This window comes from Delphinapterus leucas, chromosome 3 (assembly GCF_059928025.1).
Source record: "Delphinapterus leucas isolate spDelLeu-1000000601 "Yukka" chromosome 3, BTC_Dleu_Yukka2, whole genome shotgun sequence".
Lineage (NCBI taxonomy): Eukaryota > Metazoa > Chordata > Mammalia > Artiodactyla > Monodontidae > Delphinapterus > Delphinapterus leucas.
Window position 1 is genome coordinate 89,798,475 of NC_143131.1, and position 20,886 is coordinate 89,819,360.

The window sequence follows — 20,886 nt, forward strand, 5'->3', positions numbered from 1 at the left end:
GTGTTGCTGCAAGAAAACAATGTTGAGTTAATACAAGTAAAACCATTTTATAGATGCTAAAATTTACCTGTTTGAGTCCTTCATCAGTAAGTTTGTCCTGGTTGCCTACATGAACTTTCTGAAGTAAAGGACAGTGAGAAGCAACCGCAATAATAGAGGTGTCAGAAAGCTGTTTACACCTGTAGGCTGTATACCTAAGAAGTCCAGGACACTTAAATGCTAGAACACACACGCCAGTATCAGACATACTGCGACAATCAGAAATGTTGATTTCAATTATATTTTGACTTCTTGATGCAATTTTTTCCAATAATTCATCAGTGACCTATGAGAGAGAAGAAAAGCAATAAATTTAAAAATCTGCTAAAAGTAGAAACTTACATTCTATTCTTTTATTAAATTCTCCCCAATAAATAATAATTAGATTATAGCATGAAAACCACAATCAAAAGAAAACCTTCTTACTTAATATTAAAGCATAATAAGAACTGTGGTATAATAAAAAAATGTATTTGGTCTTTGTCTCCAGTTCCTGGAACAGAGCTCCTAAAGTTCTAGGCATTTCCTGAGTGATAGGAATGTCTTTTGTTATTTTTAACAAGCCCCTTTTACCATGCCTGAGTTTATACTAATGAAATGACTTAAGCTGGGGCCCCTAGATAGCTTCAGGATGGGGGCTGGTCACCAGAAAGACCAAACACCATGTGATTAGAGGGTGGAAACTTTCAGCCCCATCCTCCGATTTCCTGGGAGGGAAGGGGAGCTGGAGACTGGATTATAAAAACTCTTGAACACTGAGATTTGAAGGGCTTCTGGGTTGGTGAATACATCAAAGTGCTGGGAGGTCAATGTGGATGTAAACAATATAGAAGCTCCAAACTCTCTCCCCCCATACCTTGCCCTATGCATATTTTCCATTTGGCTGGTCCTGGTTTACATCCTCTATAATAAATCAGTGAACATAGTATTTTCCTGAGTTGTGATCATTCTAGCAAATTATCACACCTAAGGAGGGGGTTGGGGGAACTTCCAAATTTACAGCTGGTCAGTCAAAAGTATAGGTGGCTCCTAGGACTTGTGACTGGCATATGAAGTGGAGACAGTCTTATGGGACTGAGCCCTTAACCTGTGAGGTCTGCACTAACTCCAGGAGTTAGTGACATAATTGAACTGAATTGTTGGACACACATTTGGTGTCAGAGAATTTGTTGTCAGAATGGAAAAAAACACAGATTTGGTGTCAGAAAACACCAAGTGATAATGTATGTGTTAGTTTTCATTAAACGCCTAAAAATCTATCCTCATTAGGAAAACATACTTTAAACTTTCAAACTCACCAAAAACTCCCCACAAACAAAATTGTATTGAGATTTGGAGTTGGTTCTGTTTTTAACCCAACAAATAGTATATATCAGCCATCATGATGTATGACTCTTGACTTTTCACACTTATTATGAGATGATACCTACCAAAGTATATAAATTTCAATTGTTTTACTACTTTTATCAGAATACATTACATATAACTAAATCCATAGCTTAGACAATATATCATTTTGGGTTTCAGCACACTGAAGACTTCATAGAAAAGTCCATTTAAAAAAAGTTTTTCTCGGGCTTCCCTGGTGGCGCAGTGGTTGAGAGTCCGCCTGCCGATGCAGGGTACACGGGTTTGTGCCCCAGTCTGAGAAGATCCCACATGCCGCAGAGAGGCTGGGTCCGTGAGCCATGGCTGCTGAGCCTGCGCATCCGGAGCCTGTGCTCCGCAACGGGAGAGGCCACAACAGTGAGAGGCCCGTGTACCGCAAAAAAAAAAAAAAAAATGTTTTTCTCGGAAGACTCAAAGCTACCTGTAAGTAACCTTAAAATTCATCTGCTGAAAAATTCATATGGCCATCTCAATTCTTTAAACAAATTTTAAAAACCAACCTCTACACATTACCTGCCCAATCATATTTCCAAAAAAAGAAAACAGAGTTAACATTATTCAAGTCTTTTGTGCAAAAATAATGATGAGAGAAAATGCACATGATGAAATTTAGAAAGGAAAAAGAAGGGCTTCCCTGGTGGCACAGTGGTTAAGTATCTGCCCATCAATGCAGGGGACACAGGTTTGAGCCCTGGTCTGGGAAGATCCCATATGCCACAGAGCAACTAAGCCCATGCACCACAACTACTGAGGCTGCACTCTAGAGCCCACGAGCCACAACTACTGAGTCCGCGTGCCACTACTGAAGCCTGCGCACCTAGAGCCCGTGCTCTGCAACAAGAGAAGCCACTGCAACAACGAGAAGCCCATGCACCGCAATGAAGAGTAGCCCCCGGCCACCACAACTAGAGAAAGCCCACACACAGCAACGAAGACCCAACGCAGCCAAAAATAAATAAATAAATAAATTTATTTGAAAAAAAAAAAAGAAAGGAAAAAGGAAAGAATTGGAGTGTTGAGGGATACAAGGAGTAAGAGCCAAGGCTGAAAATACCTTTGTTTACGCTTGTTGGAAACAGCATACCTCTCTTTTTTTTTTTTTCTTTTTTCACCTCCAGATCTAACTACCAGGAGAGGGGAAAAGCTCTTCTTAGTCTGAGTTTGTAACAAATAGCTCAGACAACCAAGACTAATGAAGTAAAGAGCCAATGGATTACTTCACGTTACCTCTCTCCACTGTACCAGCCACAACTAACTAAATATTCACCATTCCCCCTGGACACAAATTTCATGAACCTGGACAGGTAAATGACTAATTCTATAACTGTCTTAACCTCTTACCAATGAGGCAGTAAAACAAAAAGAAAACTCATACACAAATGCTCAGGAACTTGCTTATTTTGTTTAAAGTACATGTGTTTATAAACACACACAAATGCTACCACTGGTGTGTTGGAGTTGGCTTGTACCATATCACAAGTCTATAGTATATACCACTTTCGAAGTCAGGCATATCACTACATTCAGTGACATCACATTGGTAGCTTGAAATGGGTCATGGTGAAAATATTTGTACAACAAAAACTGGAAAATATAACAAATCAGGGCTTTTTCTTTGCTCATTTGTTTTTGAAAGCCAGCTGTTAAACATTTAGCAGCACATCACTAACAATATCATGGAAGGATTTAGAGCAGGTTTAGTAGTCTAATAAAATCCTATTCTTATTGGATATCTTTTTTATGTTTCCAATGCCAAGCACTGAAAACCAAGTTTAAGGGAAGAATTTAACAAGTCCAACAAATTATTTGTAATAAGCACTATTAACTATCTTCTTTCCTAATTTATGCCACCATATAAACATATTGGCAGTCGGGCAATGGGGAGGATTAGAAAATTCATCAAAATGAAAATTAAAACAAAATATCTTATTCCATTTTCCTTCCATTTCTTCACACAAAATAACATTATAAGTATACTGCTATGAAAAGTATAATAATAAATTAATAGGGATAATGATAGTATCAACTCATAAGATGGTTGATCAAATAACTACATATAAAGCTCACTGAACAGTATGTACATGGCACATCAGCAGCACTATATAAATGTTTGCCTTATTTTCTACTATTAAACTAATATTCATAAAATGACCCCTCCAAAAAATGAAAAGTTTAATAACTCTTTTTAAAGGTAGTAAAAACTGGTGGGGGCGGGATGAAGAGGACTAAGACAAAGAGGATTAAGAACCAACCCAAAATTACCAATCCAAACTAAAAAATGTATTCTTCATCATAGGAACCTAGCTTCAACTTGAATTTGAAAAAAAATTACTAAAGCACAGAATTATAGATTACAGTCATTTGAACTATCTTGAAAAACAGCGTGAAAGAAGTGATTTCTGAGGAGGAAAAAGATATTTTTTGAATAGGTCAACCTGAGTGTTTCTTTAGAATTAGAATCCATACCTGCTGACGACTACTAAGATCCAGCTGCTTCCAAAACTGGAAATCTAAACAAAGGTCACGCCAGTACTTGCAAACCAATGATGCAGAAAGGCAACGCTCATCCAGGGATAAATTGGAAAATATCTGTGAATAAAAAAGGAACCACATAATATGCGCTAAAAATTTTAAAGGCAATGAAAAGGTCTTCATCAGTTAGAAAAAATTACCCTTTTTTTTTTTTTTTTTTAATTTATCCTTTCTGTCAAGGGCTGACTTTAAATAGATCGCAGTGAGGGAGCTGCTCTGCTATGTAAGACACCCTGACCCAGAAGCAGGTCATCTACGAATGGTTTAGCACCAGGTTCCCTATGAAAGTGTGTTGTGTGAAGGGCGAGGGGGCACAACAGGCAAGGGGGTGGCCGCCTTTCCAGCCATGAAAAATCAACTTTAAAAACAGAAAACCATCTTAAGTACAAGTGGCCATTATTAAAAGAGTCATTGTTATGGACTGTCCTAAAGAGGAAGTATGATATGGGAGAAGCTAAGAACACAACCAAGAGAGGGGAAAAAAAGCAAACACTCAAATTACTAAAATCATGAATAAATAGAGACATTATTACCAGCCTTACAAAAACAGAATTATAAGAGAATATTATGAACACTGTATGCCAACAAATTAGATAACCTAAAGGAAACAAACTTCTAGAAACATAAAAACTACAGAAAACTGACTCAGAAGAAATAGAAAATTTGAATAGACCTATAACAAGTAGAAATATTAAATCAGTAATCTAAAAACTTCTAACAAAGAAAGACCAAGGACCAGATGGCCTCAATAGTGATATATTTAAAGAAGAACAAATACAAATTCTTCTTAAATTCTTCCCAAAATTGGAGCATGAGGGAACCCTTGCTAATTCATTCTATGAGGTTAGCATTACCCTCATACCAAAGCCAAAAACATCACAAGAAAACTATAGACCAACGTTCCTTATGAATTTAAATGCAAACAATCCTAACAAAATACATTTGACCCTTGAACAATGCAGAGGTTTGGGGTGTTGACCCTCAATGCAGTCGAAAACCCAAGTATCACTTTTGGTTGGCCCTCCCTATATGCGGTTCCTCACCCATGGATTCAACCAACCAAGGATCATGTAGTACTACAGTATTTACTCTTGAAAAGAAATCTGCATGTAAGAAAACCTGCACAGTTCAAATCCATGTTGTTCAAGGGTCAACTGTATTAGCAAACTGAATCCAGCAGCATATTAAAAGGATCATACACCATGGCCAAGTGGGATCTATCCCAGGAATGCAAAGATGGTTCAACATGCAAAAATAAATCCATTTAACATATTAATCCATTTAACCATATTAACAAAATGAAGGTTTAAAAAACCCAACCAACTCAATTAATGCAGAAAAAGCATTTGACAAACTCCAATACCCTTTCTTGACAAAAAATACTCAGAAAACTAGGAATAAAAGGAAACTTCCTTAATGTGATAGATGGCATCTATGAAAGTTCCACAATTATCATTATACCTAATAGTGAAAGATTGAATGCTTTCCCCTGAGATGAGGAACAAGAAAAAGATTTCTACCATCTCCACTCCTATGCAACATCGTATTGGAGATTCTGGCCTGGGCAATTATGTAAGGAAAAGAAATAAAAGGCATCCAGGTTAGAAAGGAAGAATTAAAATGTTCCATAGTCACAGATATCATGATCTTATATACAGAAAAAAAAATACATACAAAAATTTAGAGCTAATAAGCAAATATTTCTGTATACTAGCAATGAACAAATCAGAAATGAAATAAGAAAGCACTTCTATTTGCAACAGCATCAAAGAATACTTTTTTATACTTTCCACTTCTTCATACTGAGATTTTCCATTTGTTGGGTCAATGTTATCATATTCTTCTATAATTTAAATCATGTTTCCTTCCATTCTTTTAACATGTTTATAATAGCAGTTTAAAGTTTTTATCTGCTAAGTCTAATATCTGTGCCTACTCAGTTTCTATTAACTGCTTTCTTTTCTCTCAGTATAGGTTCCACTTTTTTCTGTCTCTTTACATGTCTCAATTTTTCATTCAAAACCAGACATTTTAGATAACATATTGTAGCAACTCTGGAATTTGATTTACTTTTCAGAATTTTTTTTCAACTTTAATCTCCCTGGCCTTAAATGGTAGGATATGAGTCCCCTGAAGTTTGAATGTCTCTGCTCAAGTTTTAATTCTTATTCATATTTTTTTTTTAGCCTGGCTTCCTAGGGAGGTCAACCTGTGTCTAAATTGCTTAGTTTCCAGCTAGTTATTTGGGCAAAGATATGCTCAAACATCTCAAGTCTGCTCTCCAATCTGTGCGTGGGATGGGAAAAGCATATTCAAGGCTTATACTCAAGTCTGCTTTAGCCCTTGCTTTCTGCTAGATACTCTCAAGTCTCCCCTGCACATATGCATAGTTTCAGAGTAAGCCAAGGATATGTTAAGAGCTTATTATCCCTTTATGGTTCTCTCTTTTCCAAGGTCTGCCTGTTAAACTCCTAGCTCGTCCCCCACTCATCCCAACTGGCACCACAACATGAGACTTGCAAATATGTGGGTTTTCACCATTTTTTTCCTAACAAGTTCATCACTTTTAGTTGACAAACACAGGTTGTTACTTATTGCCCCAAACTAAGTTACCCTCTTAAGACACCTAAGCTGCTGGTTTTCCAAGCTCCTGATTCTTGCCAAAGGTACTGGGGTTCGAGGGTACAGTAGGGGCCTCATTCAAGTGTGGTGTAGACCTCCACTATTCTTACCTGAAGCTCTAGTAGTTTTCCTAAGAATAAATGCGTCTCATTTTGTTGTGTGCTTTTGGTCGATTTCCAAAGCCCAAATAGTTTTGGGCAATTCTTCCCAGTTATTTTATATATATATATATAAAATATATATATAAAATTTATATGTATTTATTTTGTGTTTGTGGAGAGGATTCACCAAACTCTTCATGCAGCCAAAGCTGGAAGTCCTTCTCTGGTGGATATTTTTAATGCTTGTTCCCCTCATTTTATAGATGAGAGAATTTAGAGAGATTTAGAGAGACTAGATCATTTGTTTAAGGTTAAAGGACTACATGGCTTTAAAGGGTTGATTTGTCCCTTAACAAAGAGAAGATTCGTGGAACATAGTCACTGGAACCAAGAAACACCTTGTTTAAAATATGTCCGACTTTCGATCGCACCTTCTTTGAACCTTAGTTTTCTCCTTTGTAAAAGTGAGAGGATTGTTATCATTAACACAAAATTGACTAATCTAGATAGATCTAGATGGGTCTTATTTATTCAGGTGAAAGGAAATTAGTGAGTAAAGATAAAACCAGTACCAGCAAAGATGGATAAAAGTAAAAAGGCAAAATACTCAGCTAAAATACCAATGCATATTTAATAGATCTTTGCATATGGTTTGTGGTAGGCAACCTACAAAATGGCCCTCAATGACCCCACCTGCTGGTATTTACACCTGTGTAATTCTCTCCTCTTGAGGGTAAACTGGATTTACTGACTCACTTCTAATGAACAGAGTATGGCAGAAGAGATTAGATTAAGAAAACTGTGGCTTCCATTTTGAGTGTTCTTGACTCTGTTGCTCTATGTCATTAGCCCTATGGAGAAGCCCAAATGGCATGGCAAGAAACTTAAGCATCTGGCCAACGGCCAGTAAGGACCTGAGGCCTGCCAAAAGCCATGCAAGTAAGCTTGGGTGAAAATTCTCAAGTCCCATTCGAGTAGCCCCAGCAAACACCTGAATATAACCTCGTAAGAGACCTTGGATCAGAAGGACCCAGCTAAGCCACAAAGGGATTCTAACCCACAGAAAATATGAGGTAATAAATGTTTGTGGTTTTAAACTGCATAATTTGTTAAACAGAAATAATTAACTAACACGTGTTTAAATATTCCCCCTTTTCTTTCTGTCATTAAAATGCTATCTCGCCCCTATCCTAACTCCTCAGAAAAAAACTACTATGCACCATGCTATTTTCTTAACTCATTTAACAAACATCTGTGCACATGTACCTAGGTTTCTGTGGGAGACACTAAGACATGAGATTTATTCACTGGTTTCAAGATTATATGGTCAAAGGCATTTCTGAATTATCTCTGGATCATCTGAGATTCAAGAGAAAGAACATTTCAAAGGTTGCTTTGAAGAAAGAGAACATAGGTCTGTAAAGGACTGGCCTGGAACATTTTTGCTAAATAAGAAAGAGGAAAAAATGACAATGAAAAAACTGAAATGGCACTTGCATCAAGCCAGGAAATTGCTTACTTTAACACAGGCCTGTTAGCAACGTCTTGAGCGTGACAGAAGTCCAAGCCAAGTAGGTACTCTAACGCTGTATTAGATCGAGGGATCTATCATCTTATATCTTGTTGCTCTTTCATCACTGCCCGAATTTATAGGGTTGAAAATGGGTTACTCTTTTAATACAGGTGGTCTAGCCCTGGAAAAGGGAAGAGGAAGCAAAAGGACAAGCAGCTGCCTTTTATAGTATGATCTGGAAGTCATATACATTGCTTCCATTCACATCCTGTTATCCAATATTTAGTCACATAGCCACCCCTATATGAGAGGCTAAGAAAGTCTCTAGTTAGGTAATCATGTGCCTAACTAGAACACGATGGGTACTGTTACTAAAAATAATATAAGGCGAATGGATATTGGGAAACAACAATGACTTCTAGTCAGGACCTGGGTTGAAAACATGCTTAATATTCTTAATCTTTACTGGCAGATCTGGACAATGCAACTAAGCTATTAATTACCGGAAAATGTACAAGCCATATTACTGATATAATCTGAACTAATCACTACCAGGCCAATATCCAAATATTTCTAAAACTTGAAGATTCTATTTTTGACTGAGGCATTGACATAAGGTATCAGAAGATATTTCAGACTAAAAAAACTTCCAGAGAACGTATCATTGCTTAACATTTGGTCATACATATCCCACAGACCTTTATAGTACTTAAAAATCAACCATGCCAACACCTACATTTGGCCATTTCATTTCTTGATGAAGAGGTCTTATCTGCTATCAGATATTACTACAAAAAGGAGTTAAGGCTTACGAGCATGCAAGTTATAGAAATATAAGAAGTAAATCTGTGTAGCTATTTTATATTGACTATCTTCTCTATGTCAGTTTAACTTTTTTGGCCTTTTCAATTTTTTTCCTATGTACACCATATCTTGCCTCTTTCTTAAATATTCTACTTATATTGCTTGCCAAAAGCTTGAAAATAAAATTTACTAAACAGTCTGTTGAATAAAGCACCATTTAGAAAAACAGAGACACAAAACATATTTCTGGTACTTTTTTTTTTTTTTTTTTGGCCACACGGGGCTTGCGGGGATCTTAGTTCTCCGACCCGGGATTGAACCTGGGCCCCGGCAGTGAAAGCGGTGAGTCCTAACCATTGGACCTCCAGGGAATTCCCTTTCTGGTATTTTTCTAACCGTACAGCCATAGGGAAGTCACAGATTCTTAAACTATTTCCTAATCTGTAAAATAATTTCTCACAACTTAATCATTAAAATTTAAAGCACAGCAAACTAATAAAACCCCCAACTGTTACTACATAGAGTGTTAGTCTATAGCAAAGTCAGGTATTTACACAAGAATAAGTTTTATTCGAAAGCCAGTCACAAAAGTCAATAAAACCAGACTTTTTAAAAAGTGTTTTGGGAGGAGACACTATGAAATAATGTGTTCTTTTGACATATCTCCATTATTCTCTGAGCACTTCCTTGCATTCTGGCTCAAAATATTCCAAGCTCATCTTGTGCTTTACTTGTCCCAGCCGTGGAATCAGTCATTTCTCCAAGGAATCTCTCCTTTTAGCAGAGAATGATATTTAGAAGCTAAGATCTGGACACTAAGTGTACTCACTGTCTTGGGTATTGCTGCTCAAAGATCCTGTCAGAGGGCAGAGTGAGGGAATGCATGCATGTATGTATGTATGTAACCAATCTCCCATCATTGTTGCCAGCTTCTTCCACCACATGGATGCCCTTACCACATCACTTGAACACCAAAGTGGCCAAGACTTGGGCAAGATTCTTTATTTCTAATTGAAGTATAGTTGATTCACAATATTATATTAGTTTCAGGTGTACAACACAGTGATTCAATATTTTTACAGTTATACTCCATTTAAAGTCATTACAAAATAATGGCTGTATTTCCCAGTGCTGGACAATATGTTTGTTGCTTCAAGATTCTTGATAAGCATAAAACAGGATATTTAACCAAAGATAAGTAACTTTTTAAGAAACTATTATTTTAATATTAAATGCTTCCATATTTGCCTTCACATATCTTCCCTTACACTCCCTATCATTTATACAACCTGGTGTCTTAAGTTGGTAAAGAACAGCTTAAGGTTACTCCCCTTGACAGCTACTCCTTACAAGGCACCAAAATGTATAGACTTCTCAAAATGAGAAGAAAAAAAATCTCACCTTTTGGTAGCCTGATTTGATTAAATTATCCAAGATTACTAGGCATTCTCCAGCAAAGAACAATCCTGAACCTGACTTCCTAAGGACACTCCATTTTAGCACTGGCTAAACCATCCCTAGAACTCCAGAGCCATACTTTCTAGAATTTATCTGGCACTGGAGCCTTAAGTCAAAGCACTCATGAAAAGCTACATGTAACTTAGCTCCTCTTACCCACTAGTAATCTACATTCAAAGCTTTAAAAAGTCGCATCACTTTTTTTCTTCAACTCCCATTGTCATTGCTTTTATCCTTGTTTTCATATTTGAAAAAAATAGATCAGATACATAAGCTTTCCTCCAAAGCACACTTCTCTTATAAAACTCTTCCTTGATCAATAAAGCAACCTGTTCATAATAAAGCTATAAAAATACAAATTTAACAACTACTGATACATTATCAGAGATGCATTCATGGTGAAGTGGTTTTCTAATGGTGGTGATAGATTTTGGGTCTCTCACCTGGTTTCCTTTGGAAAGAAATAGTCTGCTGACAGAGAGCAAGATATCTAAATATATAGCATACAAAGCCTCTAAAATTTAAATATAGATTCAAAATACCCAGTTACTCAAATAGCTACTACTTAAAAATATTCCATTGCTATCATTTGGTAAAACTGTTATAGTGGATCCACTATATAAAAATCTAATTGTGATATCAGTAGGTAAGGTTGCTTAAAGTAATAAAGGCAACAGGTAGCAAAGACTGAAGCTAGCTTATGTGATCCAAAACAATCCATTTTCCAGTCCAAGATCATATGTAACAAGCTTAAGTAATTTAGAAAATGCTATTCCCACAGTTGACCTTTGAAGAGCCATTCCCTGCTTCTCAAATTTCTAATATTTAAAGACACAATTCAACCTTACAGACCCAATTATAAAATTAGCCTCTGACTCACAATGGTTAGAAGTTGGCTGGTGTAAGCTTCCCCCCACTCCCTAATTCAGGAATCTCTTTCATAAATTTCTGAGAGAAGACTATTTAAGCCCTTTTACACCATACGTTGAAAAGATCTCTAAACCTGGAAACACTGAGCTGGGTTCTAGCCCAGGGTCTGCCATTCACTATCTGAAATGTCTTGGGGTAAGCCATATCACTTCTACAGGCCTGTTTCTTCATGCATAACAAGTAGGGAGTGACAAGATGACCTCAAAGGTATCTTCCTGAAGTTACATAATTATGATTTCCAATGAAGTTCACCATTTTAAGAAAAAATTCATTTCATCTTTACAGAGCTCCTACAGTTAGAAAGGACTTTTTAAATTTTCAGAGAATCACATTCTTCAACCCTGAAATTCCACTTCTTGAAATCTACCCTAGAAAAATGACCACATGTGCGTAGAAAACATCTATTAGCATTGTTTACAATAGTAATAAATTGAAAACATCCAATTATACCATACTGAAATAAATATAGTATGGCATAATACTATGGGATACTATACAACAGTTAAAAAGAATGAAGGAAACCATACACTCACTAATAAAAAAAAAAAACCTCCAAACCATACTGTTAATGAAAACAATTGCAGAACATGTACATTTTGATGCCATTTATGAAAGGCTATGAAGTTTTACACAGGGCTCTCTACAAAGAAAAAAATATTCTGGAACTGCACAGTCCAGTACAGTAGCTGCCAGCCACGCATGACTACTGATCCCTGAAATGCAGCTGCTGTGACTGAGAAACTGAATTTTAAATTTTATTTCATTTTAACTACTTTAAATTTAAATAGCAACATGTGGCTAGCGGCTACTGTACTCCACAGTACAAGTCTAGAAGAAAAATCTAAACTGATAACAGTGGTTAGTGACCTCTGGAGAGAAAACTAGATAGGAGAGTAGGGGGTGAACCAAGGGCAACTTTTGCTTTACGGGCATTATTTGAATATTTTAAAGCAAGTAATACTACTTACATAAAAGTAAAATTGAAAAAGAAAAAGCCCTATTGATATTGGGCCAAAAAATCTGCCTATGAACCACAGTAGAAAGAATTTAGTTTTCTTTTGCTGTTGCCATACCTGGAAAAAACTGAGCAAGTATGGTAGTTTGAGTCAACTTCCCTAAAAACATCTTTGAATCACATTTCCTCACGTCTCTCTCCCAAACTCTCTCCCCTCCACATCCCCCTTTTCTACAACTGTAGTAACTTCTGGTACAAAGGCCGCAGCAATACAATTATAGAAGTTATCGCCCATTATCAGGGGAGTAGGACATACTTTCTAATGGGGATAATGGATTTGTGCCTCTCTATGCAACAACTCTCTGGTACTGTAAAGAAAATTGTCATAGCTCCCTAAGTCTTCTCTTCTCCACGCCTAAACAGAGCCAGAAACTCTTCACCATCCAATGGCTCTACTGTGGCTCAAAACAACAACTCAGGATAGAAACACTTCTTAGAGACTTCCCTACTGGCATGGCATATTCACCCAGAGTCTCAGCCCAGACTTCCTAAAAACCTGGTCATTCACTTGTTCATCAATATTTACTGAGTGCTATTAAATGCCAGGCACTGCACTTAGGGGAGAAGATAGAACAATGAACACTATCTGTGTCACCAGAGCCTCTGCCCCCCAAAGCCTTATCCCCGAAAGTTCTACTTCAGTTGGTAAACACTAAAAAACTTCGATTTCAATTCATTCCAGGCAGTCTGACTCACTCTGTGCTGAATACCACCAGGACCATGAAAACCACACAGAGTATCTTTATCCAAGTTTCTAATACAAGTAATGGAAATCTATATAACATGTCTAAATACTCCAACACAATAGGTAAGTCCAATGAGTAATTTCCCCAAATGTCCCTTAGATCAGGTTTTCAACAGTCCCTAGCAAAAATGTGGAAAAGAACAATGTAGCAAATGAAATAAACTTATTCTATATAAGTCTCTTTATTATCAAATCATGTACTACCACCTTTTTTTTCTTTCTTTTGTTTTTGTATTAATATTCTCTATTTCATGAAATAATAATGGTTTAGGTAGAAAGTGGGAAGTACCTGGTTTTTGTTTTGTTTTTAAACAGTTTTACTTACCAAACAAGACAGCAATCAAACCTCTATACCAAGTATTCGTTGATATTTAATTTGTCCATGTCATCCACTAATTTAAAAGGTTCAAGAATGTTTCCTCCGCCCTAAAATGCACACCCTGAACATATAGAGGTGGCAATTGCTCCTCCAAAAATACACCTCTGTAAATTAAACAATTACATTTGGACACAAGGAAAAGGTAAGCTTTCCCACTCCTTTCCTATATTATTTACAAAAATATTAATATCACAATAAAACAGACCCAAACACACAGGATTACAAATACGCAAAAAGTCTAATCAAAGTATATTGTTGACAGTATATAATTATACTGTCAACAATTATAACTGATGACACTTACTTCAGTAACAATAAAAGTAGCCAAATTCTTATCTAGGTTTTTCTATCTAGTCTTAAATATCATCCACACTGAGTAACCGGGTTTATATTTATTAAGCTTCAGAAAGCTGCAGATGTGGGGGTGGGAGAGAAGAGAGAAAATGAGGGAAAAAATAACTTTTTAATAATAGCTTACTACAAACTATCACATAACTAAGTGACTAGCACTAGCATTGACAAAATTGCAAATTTTACTTAGTAGTTGCGAGACAAGGCTCCCACAAGACACCTACCTCTTCCCCACTCATCTATCCCCCAACAAAAAATACATTTGTCCTTACCTTCTGGTAATCTGTATGCTTTTATGTAAGGGTTAAAATGTAATACAGCACAGCATAAATAAAGGGGTTTTCAAGTCAGGCAGGCCTAAATTCCCCAGATCTGCCCCTTACTGTCTGTGTGTGACCTTGGGCAAGTCATTCAACCTCTTCAAGCCCCACTAGACTGTAAGCTCCGTAGGAGCAAAGACCACTTCTGCCTGACTTACTACTGTAGGCACATGGCACTGAAATATCAGTTTCTTCTTGTATAAAGTAAGGATGTTAACAATATTTCTCTCACAACGTTAACTGAAGGATTAAATGAGATATTATGTATATAAAGCTCTGGCACAGTGCCTGATCATGGTAAATGATCAATAAAATTAACTGTTTTTGACATCAACTAGCAGCTATCAAACCTGAAAATACTGTTTGAAGACTTTCAAACACTAATATACAAAGTCTTCACCCAGTCAGTGTAAACTGCTCAAGTGATAAAACAATATTTCACACAAAACTTACGAATAGTTTCTAAACCACTGGCCTGGGAATCTAATAATAGATGAACCCTGAATTATGCGCAACAGACCCAAGCTATTAAAAGACATTTAGTACACTCCAAGTTTTTCTACTTCAATAATATGCCATAGGCATCCTCCCCAGTGGCTTCCCAATCTCCCCTTCGGACGTCTCCGGCTGTCAGGGAACCCCCTCCTCCGTGCTTAGAGGGAGGAGAGAGAAAACCTCCGAGGCGGGGGCCGGGGTTGGGGGACAGCGCGCATCCCCGCGCCACTCGCCCGGACCCACCTTGAGCAGGATGGATGGCGGCAGCTGATTGATGTCTGGGGTTTCGGGGGATGGCTCCCTATGACAGTCGCACGGATTTTCGGGGGTCTCCTGACAGTCCGCGTCGCCGCATTCGTGGTGCTGCTGGGCGGGCGAGGGGGCGGTGCCCCCCGCTCGGACGGCGTTCCCACTGGCCTCTGTGGGGGCACCTTCCGAAGTGGGAGAGGAGCGCTGGGAGCAGAGAGGCTGCGGTGGCTGCTCTGGGCCCTGGCAGCAGCCGGCGTCGGGGGGCCGCGGCGGCGAGGCGCCTCCCCCCGCAGGTCCTCCTCCTCCTCCGCTGCCGCCGCCGCCGCCGCAGGCCCCCCCGCCACAGCGGGGCTGCTTACAGGGGGTGCAGGCGGGGACCCCGGCCCCCTTCCGCTTGCACACCATCTCGGGAGGCGTCGGGGGCTCGGCCGGCGGCGGCGGCCCCCGGAAGAGCTGCACGGCGGCAGGCGGCCCCAGGAAGCGCACGGGCCCCAGGCTGGCCAAGAAGAGGCTCCGGCCCTGCTGTTCCCAGGCGGCTGCCGCGGCCAGCCCCAGCTCTTTGCAGCAGGAGGCGGGCGACGAGGCCGAAGCAGCGGCAGCGGCGGCGGCGGCGGCCGAGGATAGCAGGAAGCGGCGGGCGGCGGCGGCGCAGTCCTCGGCGGCCAGAGCCGCGTAGCGTCGCGCCAGGTGCTGCGAGGAGGCGGCCGCGGCGTAGGCCCCGTCCCGCGGCGGCGGCGGCGAGAGCGGCGGCTCCTCCTCTGGGCCGGCGGGGGCGGGCGCGCCGGGGCTGTGCACGATGAAGCAGAGCATGCAGGGCCCGCGGAAGAAGCAGTCCCGGCTCCGGGGCGCCGCCGGCTGGGGGGGCGCCTTGGCCGGGGTCCGGCGGGGCAGCCTGAGGAGAGGGCGGCGGCGGCGGCACCAGCTGCAACAGCGAGGCCTCTTCTGGCTTGGGCGGTTACGCGGCTCCTTCGAGAGAAGGTGGCCCATATAGAAGGCCCCGAGGAGGGGGACCGGGATAGAGAAGTAGGGAGGCCCGGACAGCCGGGCTCCCGGCAGCGAGGCAGGCCCCTCTCTGGCTGGGCCTCGGGCCCGCGGCGGGCGGCGGGGTCGCCCGCCTTGCGCACACACACGCACACACACGCACACACGGGCACACACGCGACGGTGGGGGGGTGGGCGTCAGCTGCGGGCCGGCCTGGCGCCGGATGGGGGCTACATGCTTTGCCCCGGGAAGCCGGGAGAACGATGGGCGCGAGCTTTGGGGACGCGACGGAGGGAGCGAGCCTGCCGGCTCAGTCAGTCAGTACGGCTGTAGGGGGAACGCGGGGTCCGGCTCGGACCATTTTAACTGCGGCTCTGCTGGCGGCGCGCGCGCCCGCGACACAGCTCGGAGCCGCAGGAGCGCGCGACCTGCTCGGGGAGGGGGCGGAGCCGCGGCAGCGGCGCGCTCGGGGCGGGGGCGCGGGCGCGGGCGCCCGGCTGCTCACCCGGGACGGGTGGGGACTGCTGGGAAGCGGGGTGGCGAGGGTGCGGGGCTCGCGGGGAGCTGCGCGCGCCCTTCCCTCCCATCGCCCAAGGTTTCGCGTAGCCCACGCCCCTTTTGTGGGGCGGGAGGAGACGCTTCCGAGCCAGCTGTGTGGCATCCGTTTGCACTGCCGCGCTGACGTCTCTAGGTATAAGTTCAAGGACTGCCATTGGCCGGGAGCCGCTCGGCTCTTTCTTTCACCCCCACCTCCCGACTCGGAGACCCGGGCCACGAAGAATAGGTAAACTCGATTCCGGCTGAAGGCCGACTTGGGTCCCCGGCGGCCCCTCGGGTGGAGTGGCAGATGCGCGGCCCTGGGCTGGTGAGGACTCTAGTTCTCACGTAAGGAGCTAACAGCAGGTAGTGCGGCACTGCAGTGCTTCTCCACTTGTTTGCATACTTGTTGCTTGTGACAGACTACTGACTTTCCATAACTTTATTTCAGAATGAAAGCATATATCAAATTATTTATACACACCAGAAAGATAAACAGTTTTTTCAACCCAGTTAGTCATCCAACATCCCAGGCTGCAAGCTATGGAGGACTTTATCGTCTGCACCCTCCAAGTCCCATCTATCCATCCATCAGGTACAGTACTTTAAAAATGACTATGCAGTGCCTAAGATAAAAGGTTCTAGGCAGACTTGGGAGACCCAGATGAAAAAGAGGAAATAGTCTTGGCAGACAACCCTTTAGAAGATTTGCCTACAATGAGACCAGAGAAAGAAGGCAATAACTAGGAGCAGTACCTGGTGTTGAGAGAAGGTTAGTTTTCACAAGAGAGAAATCGGGAGAGGCTTTTGCAAGGAAGTGGACATGCTGATGGGAATGAGCCAATATAAAGGAGGAAGTAGGGAAATGAGAAGAGCTAATACAACAAGGCCCCTGAGAAGATGGAGTGACGATTACCTTGGGAGGGATACCGTCTTCACTGTGACTGGAAGGAAGGAGGAAAAGATAGATCAAGGTTGAATACAGATAGGTGGATATTTTTGGCAAGAAAGTGAAAGAGTTCCTTTCAAATGGTCTCTACTTTTAAGTGGAGCCTGGTTACATACTGAAGGGTGGAAGGTGGCCGATGTTTTTAAAAGTTACTAAGGGTAACTGAGAGAACTGACTGAGGAAGCAGTATTGCAATATTCAAGGCCTGTCAGCATAGAAACCTTTGTTTGAGCATGCCTGACTTTCCCACCACAGTGGCCAGCCTCACCCCACCACCCAACGTACCATCAAACCTTTGCTAATAGAGGCCTCTTTGTCAGGAATCACTTTTATTTTTGGTCTGCCAGCATTCAGGGATCTCCCTTTCTCAGCTTAAGAACAGTGAGATGGGATTCCAAGAAACCTAGAGGCAAAGATTCATCAAAGGGTTTAACATACATTTTATCAAGGCACTGCCCAAACTACATTTACCTGCGGGTATTATCCACACAGCTTTCATCCCTCTGACTTTAAAGGATTCTTTCAGGGCCCCAGAGCTTCACTGGTGAGGAAGGGAGGTTAGGAGTGACAGGGCTACCTGAGGCCTTATAACAGATCCTTTGCATCTCTTCCAGGCTACACTTTGAGCAAAAGGAGAGTGTGTTCTAAGCCTTTTTATTATTCTCTCTGTGTCAAAATTGTGGACCCATTAGCTTCATATAAATTAAACACACATTATGACCTAGCAATTCCACTTATAGGTATTTATCGAAGAAAAATAAAAGCTATACACACAAAAAGACTTGTGCAAAATGTTCATAGCAGCTTTATTCATGATAATTAAAATCTACAAACAACCTAGATGTCCATCAGTAGAAGAATGGCTAAACTGGTATGCTCGTTCGATAGAACACTACTCAGCAATTAAAAGGAAGGGAGGGAGGGAAACAACATGAAGGAATCTCAAAAAATTTAGGCTGAATTAGACCCTGGAGTTGGAGGCCTAGAATTTTTACCTGATTTTAACAAGCTCCCCATGTGATTACTACACAAACACCCTGGCACCATGCAGACCTATCAGAACTACACATAAAATCTAACTACAGCTTCTTGTTTTCAGAGGTGAGGCAAGTGACTCTGAGACTTTTGAAGTGGTTTCTGAAATATACAGCACTGGTTCTTCCAATTCCAGAGCCATTCAGCCACAAGCAGGTGGCTGCTGTACCACAGCATGTACCAGAGGGTTTCGTATGTTTTAATAAGAATTAAGCTACTACTATTGCCACCAGAGCTATAATGAGCTTTAGAACTCATTACCCTAAGTGATAATACTGATAAGTATTCTAAATATTCAGGAGACAGAATTATGAGTAAGAGTAATAAATTGCAATTTAGAGATAATTATAGCACTGGATGGCCTTTTTAATGAGAAAAAGGAAAGCAGCCTGAACAACCAGGAGCTGGCCTGGAACTATTTGCTAGGCCTTGGTGTTACTGGCATTCTCAACTAGGTTTGAGTGTTCTGTTGTACAAAAACAATCTCACAAAACATCAACATCGAACATGGCCACTCTGTGATCATAACAGACAAGAAAAAAATAAGATGTCGCTGTAATCATGTCTGAACACAACCAACACAAGAACACTCCAAACCACAAAAATGACCAAACATTCTGCCTAATATAAGTGATTACTGTTTCTTGACCAATTACAACCTAAGCCTTGCTCCACTCTTCCTACCTTCTAGATAACAATTATTAAAATATCCAATCATAGAATAACCTCTGCTTCCTGACAGCATCCAATCCAGAGCAAAGCCTTAAACCTTCCTCAAAATCACCAAGCACAAGCCCAATCCTTTAAGTCTTTTACACCTTTTTATTGAGACTCTCCACAATTCCTCACATGTGCTATGTGCCTTTTTGTAACAAGTCAGTAAACTCAACTTGGTTCAACTATGGGTGTGCTCCTGTTGGTCTTTGGCTGGAGAGCATTAACATTTGTTATAATCAAATGTCACCACCCTGTCTAAAATTACTCCCTCTTTATGCTGTACACCTTAAATTTTATAGTGCTGTATGTCAATTGTATCTCAATTAAACAAATAAAATTACACCTTCCTTTACTTTTCCTCTTACAGTGCTTTTATTTTCTTTATATCTCATTAGCACGTGTCTGTTTTGTCATTTTTTTCACTTTTAGTCTCTAGTGGAAGAGTGTAAACTCCATGAGGACAGGGACTTAGCTCAGTTTTTAGGAAGATAATCTGGCAACTGTATAGAAAATGGACTAAAGTAGGAAGAGGCTCTTAGCAGGAAGACCAGTTAAGACTGTTTGAAAGATCAATGGATGGGCCTTAAAAGCATGAATTAAGGCCAGCATGGTGGAGATAATGAAGTAGGGGTGGGATTGAGAAAGATTTTTTATGTGGAGTTTTCAGGATTTAGTAACTTACTTATGAATTAGGTAGAGAGGAGGGGATGATAGATAGGGAAGAAATGAAGAACCCCAGAATAGCAACATGTATATTCATATGACTTATTTCAGTGTATAACATTGTGGTGAAATAATGGATTCTACAATATAAAATATTTAGATATTTGAATAAAATTCAAACCTGGAGTAGATATGTATTATAACATAGATTCACACTGAAAGCCAGCACATAAATTTAAAATGTTGAAAACAGTTTAAAATAAAAGCCTTTTCTTTCTTTGCTGATATAGAATATACGTACTCACTTTGAAATTCACATTTGCCTATAAAAACACACCCACGTATAAAAAGCTTTCATGCTTACAGTTGGCTAATGATGGTTGTTATTAATGGCTAAAACATCCTAGGGCACCAGTGATGTAAGTAGAGATCAGTTAATGTGCCATTGGTCCCACTGATTGTGGTAGGTGCAATGGATGACCTAGAAGGACACTCTGGGGGCAGAAGACATTGTTTATGCATCTGGAAATCATGCAAAACCCCAAGTGTTCAATAAATTTAATCCATTATTGAATTGCGTTTTTGCTGCAATACTCAAAGCCAAAGATAGAGATAACTTAGCAAGCTTTCAGAGAATTCCCTTAAGGAACTGATCTGTACTCTTTAATAGTTTGTTTCAGGCACAATATAAAAGTGCAACTGGTACCTCACTGGTTTTCCCTCAGTTCTTCCCATGACTGATTCGTGCTCATCTTCCAGGTCTCAGCCCAGGTACCACCTCCTGTCACAAAAGCTTTTCCCTGGTGTCATACCACCCTGTTCATTTCCTTTACAGCAGTTACCAGAGTCTGCAGCTGTGGTATTTTCTTTTAGTATTAGTTGACTATCACCAGAATTAAGGCCTACTTTGTTTACCCTTGAATCACCAGCACCTAAAGTCGCTAATCAGTTGCACTTTAAAGGGAAATTATTCCGGGTGGGCCTGATGTAGTCATGTGAAATCTTTAAAGACTGTCTGGAAGTCAGAATAAAGGAGATTCAAAGCAGCAGCAGTTGCTTTA

The 20,886-nt window shown here is 40.8% G+C and overlaps 1 protein-coding gene across 9 annotated transcripts in view; it reads right to left on the reverse strand.

Moving 5' to 3' along the window:
* Window positions 1–16,019, reverse strand: part of FBXL17 (F-box and leucine rich repeat protein 17) — a 480,781-nt gene extending 464,762 nt beyond the window's left edge. For 4 of the 9 annotated variants that reach the window (XM_022591605.3, XM_089909152.1, XM_022591621.3 and 1 more), the window contains exons 1-3: window positions 14,937–16,016; window positions 3,895–4,017; window positions 68–325 (exon numbers count right to left, since the gene is read on the reverse strand). In XM_022591605.3, the coding sequence (XP_022447313.1) occupies window positions 68–325; window positions 3,895–4,017; window positions 14,937–15,929 (1,374 nt within the window). In that variant the 5' untranslated portion in view covers window positions 15,930–16,016. Of the gene's footprint in view, window positions 1–67; window positions 326–3,894; window positions 4,018–14,936 lie in introns of all 9 variants that reach the window. The other 5 variants (XM_022591594.3, XM_022591631.3, XM_089909155.1 and 2 more) reach the window with 3 other exon arrangements.
* Between the last annotated feature and the right edge of the window lie 4,867 nt (window positions 16,020–20,886).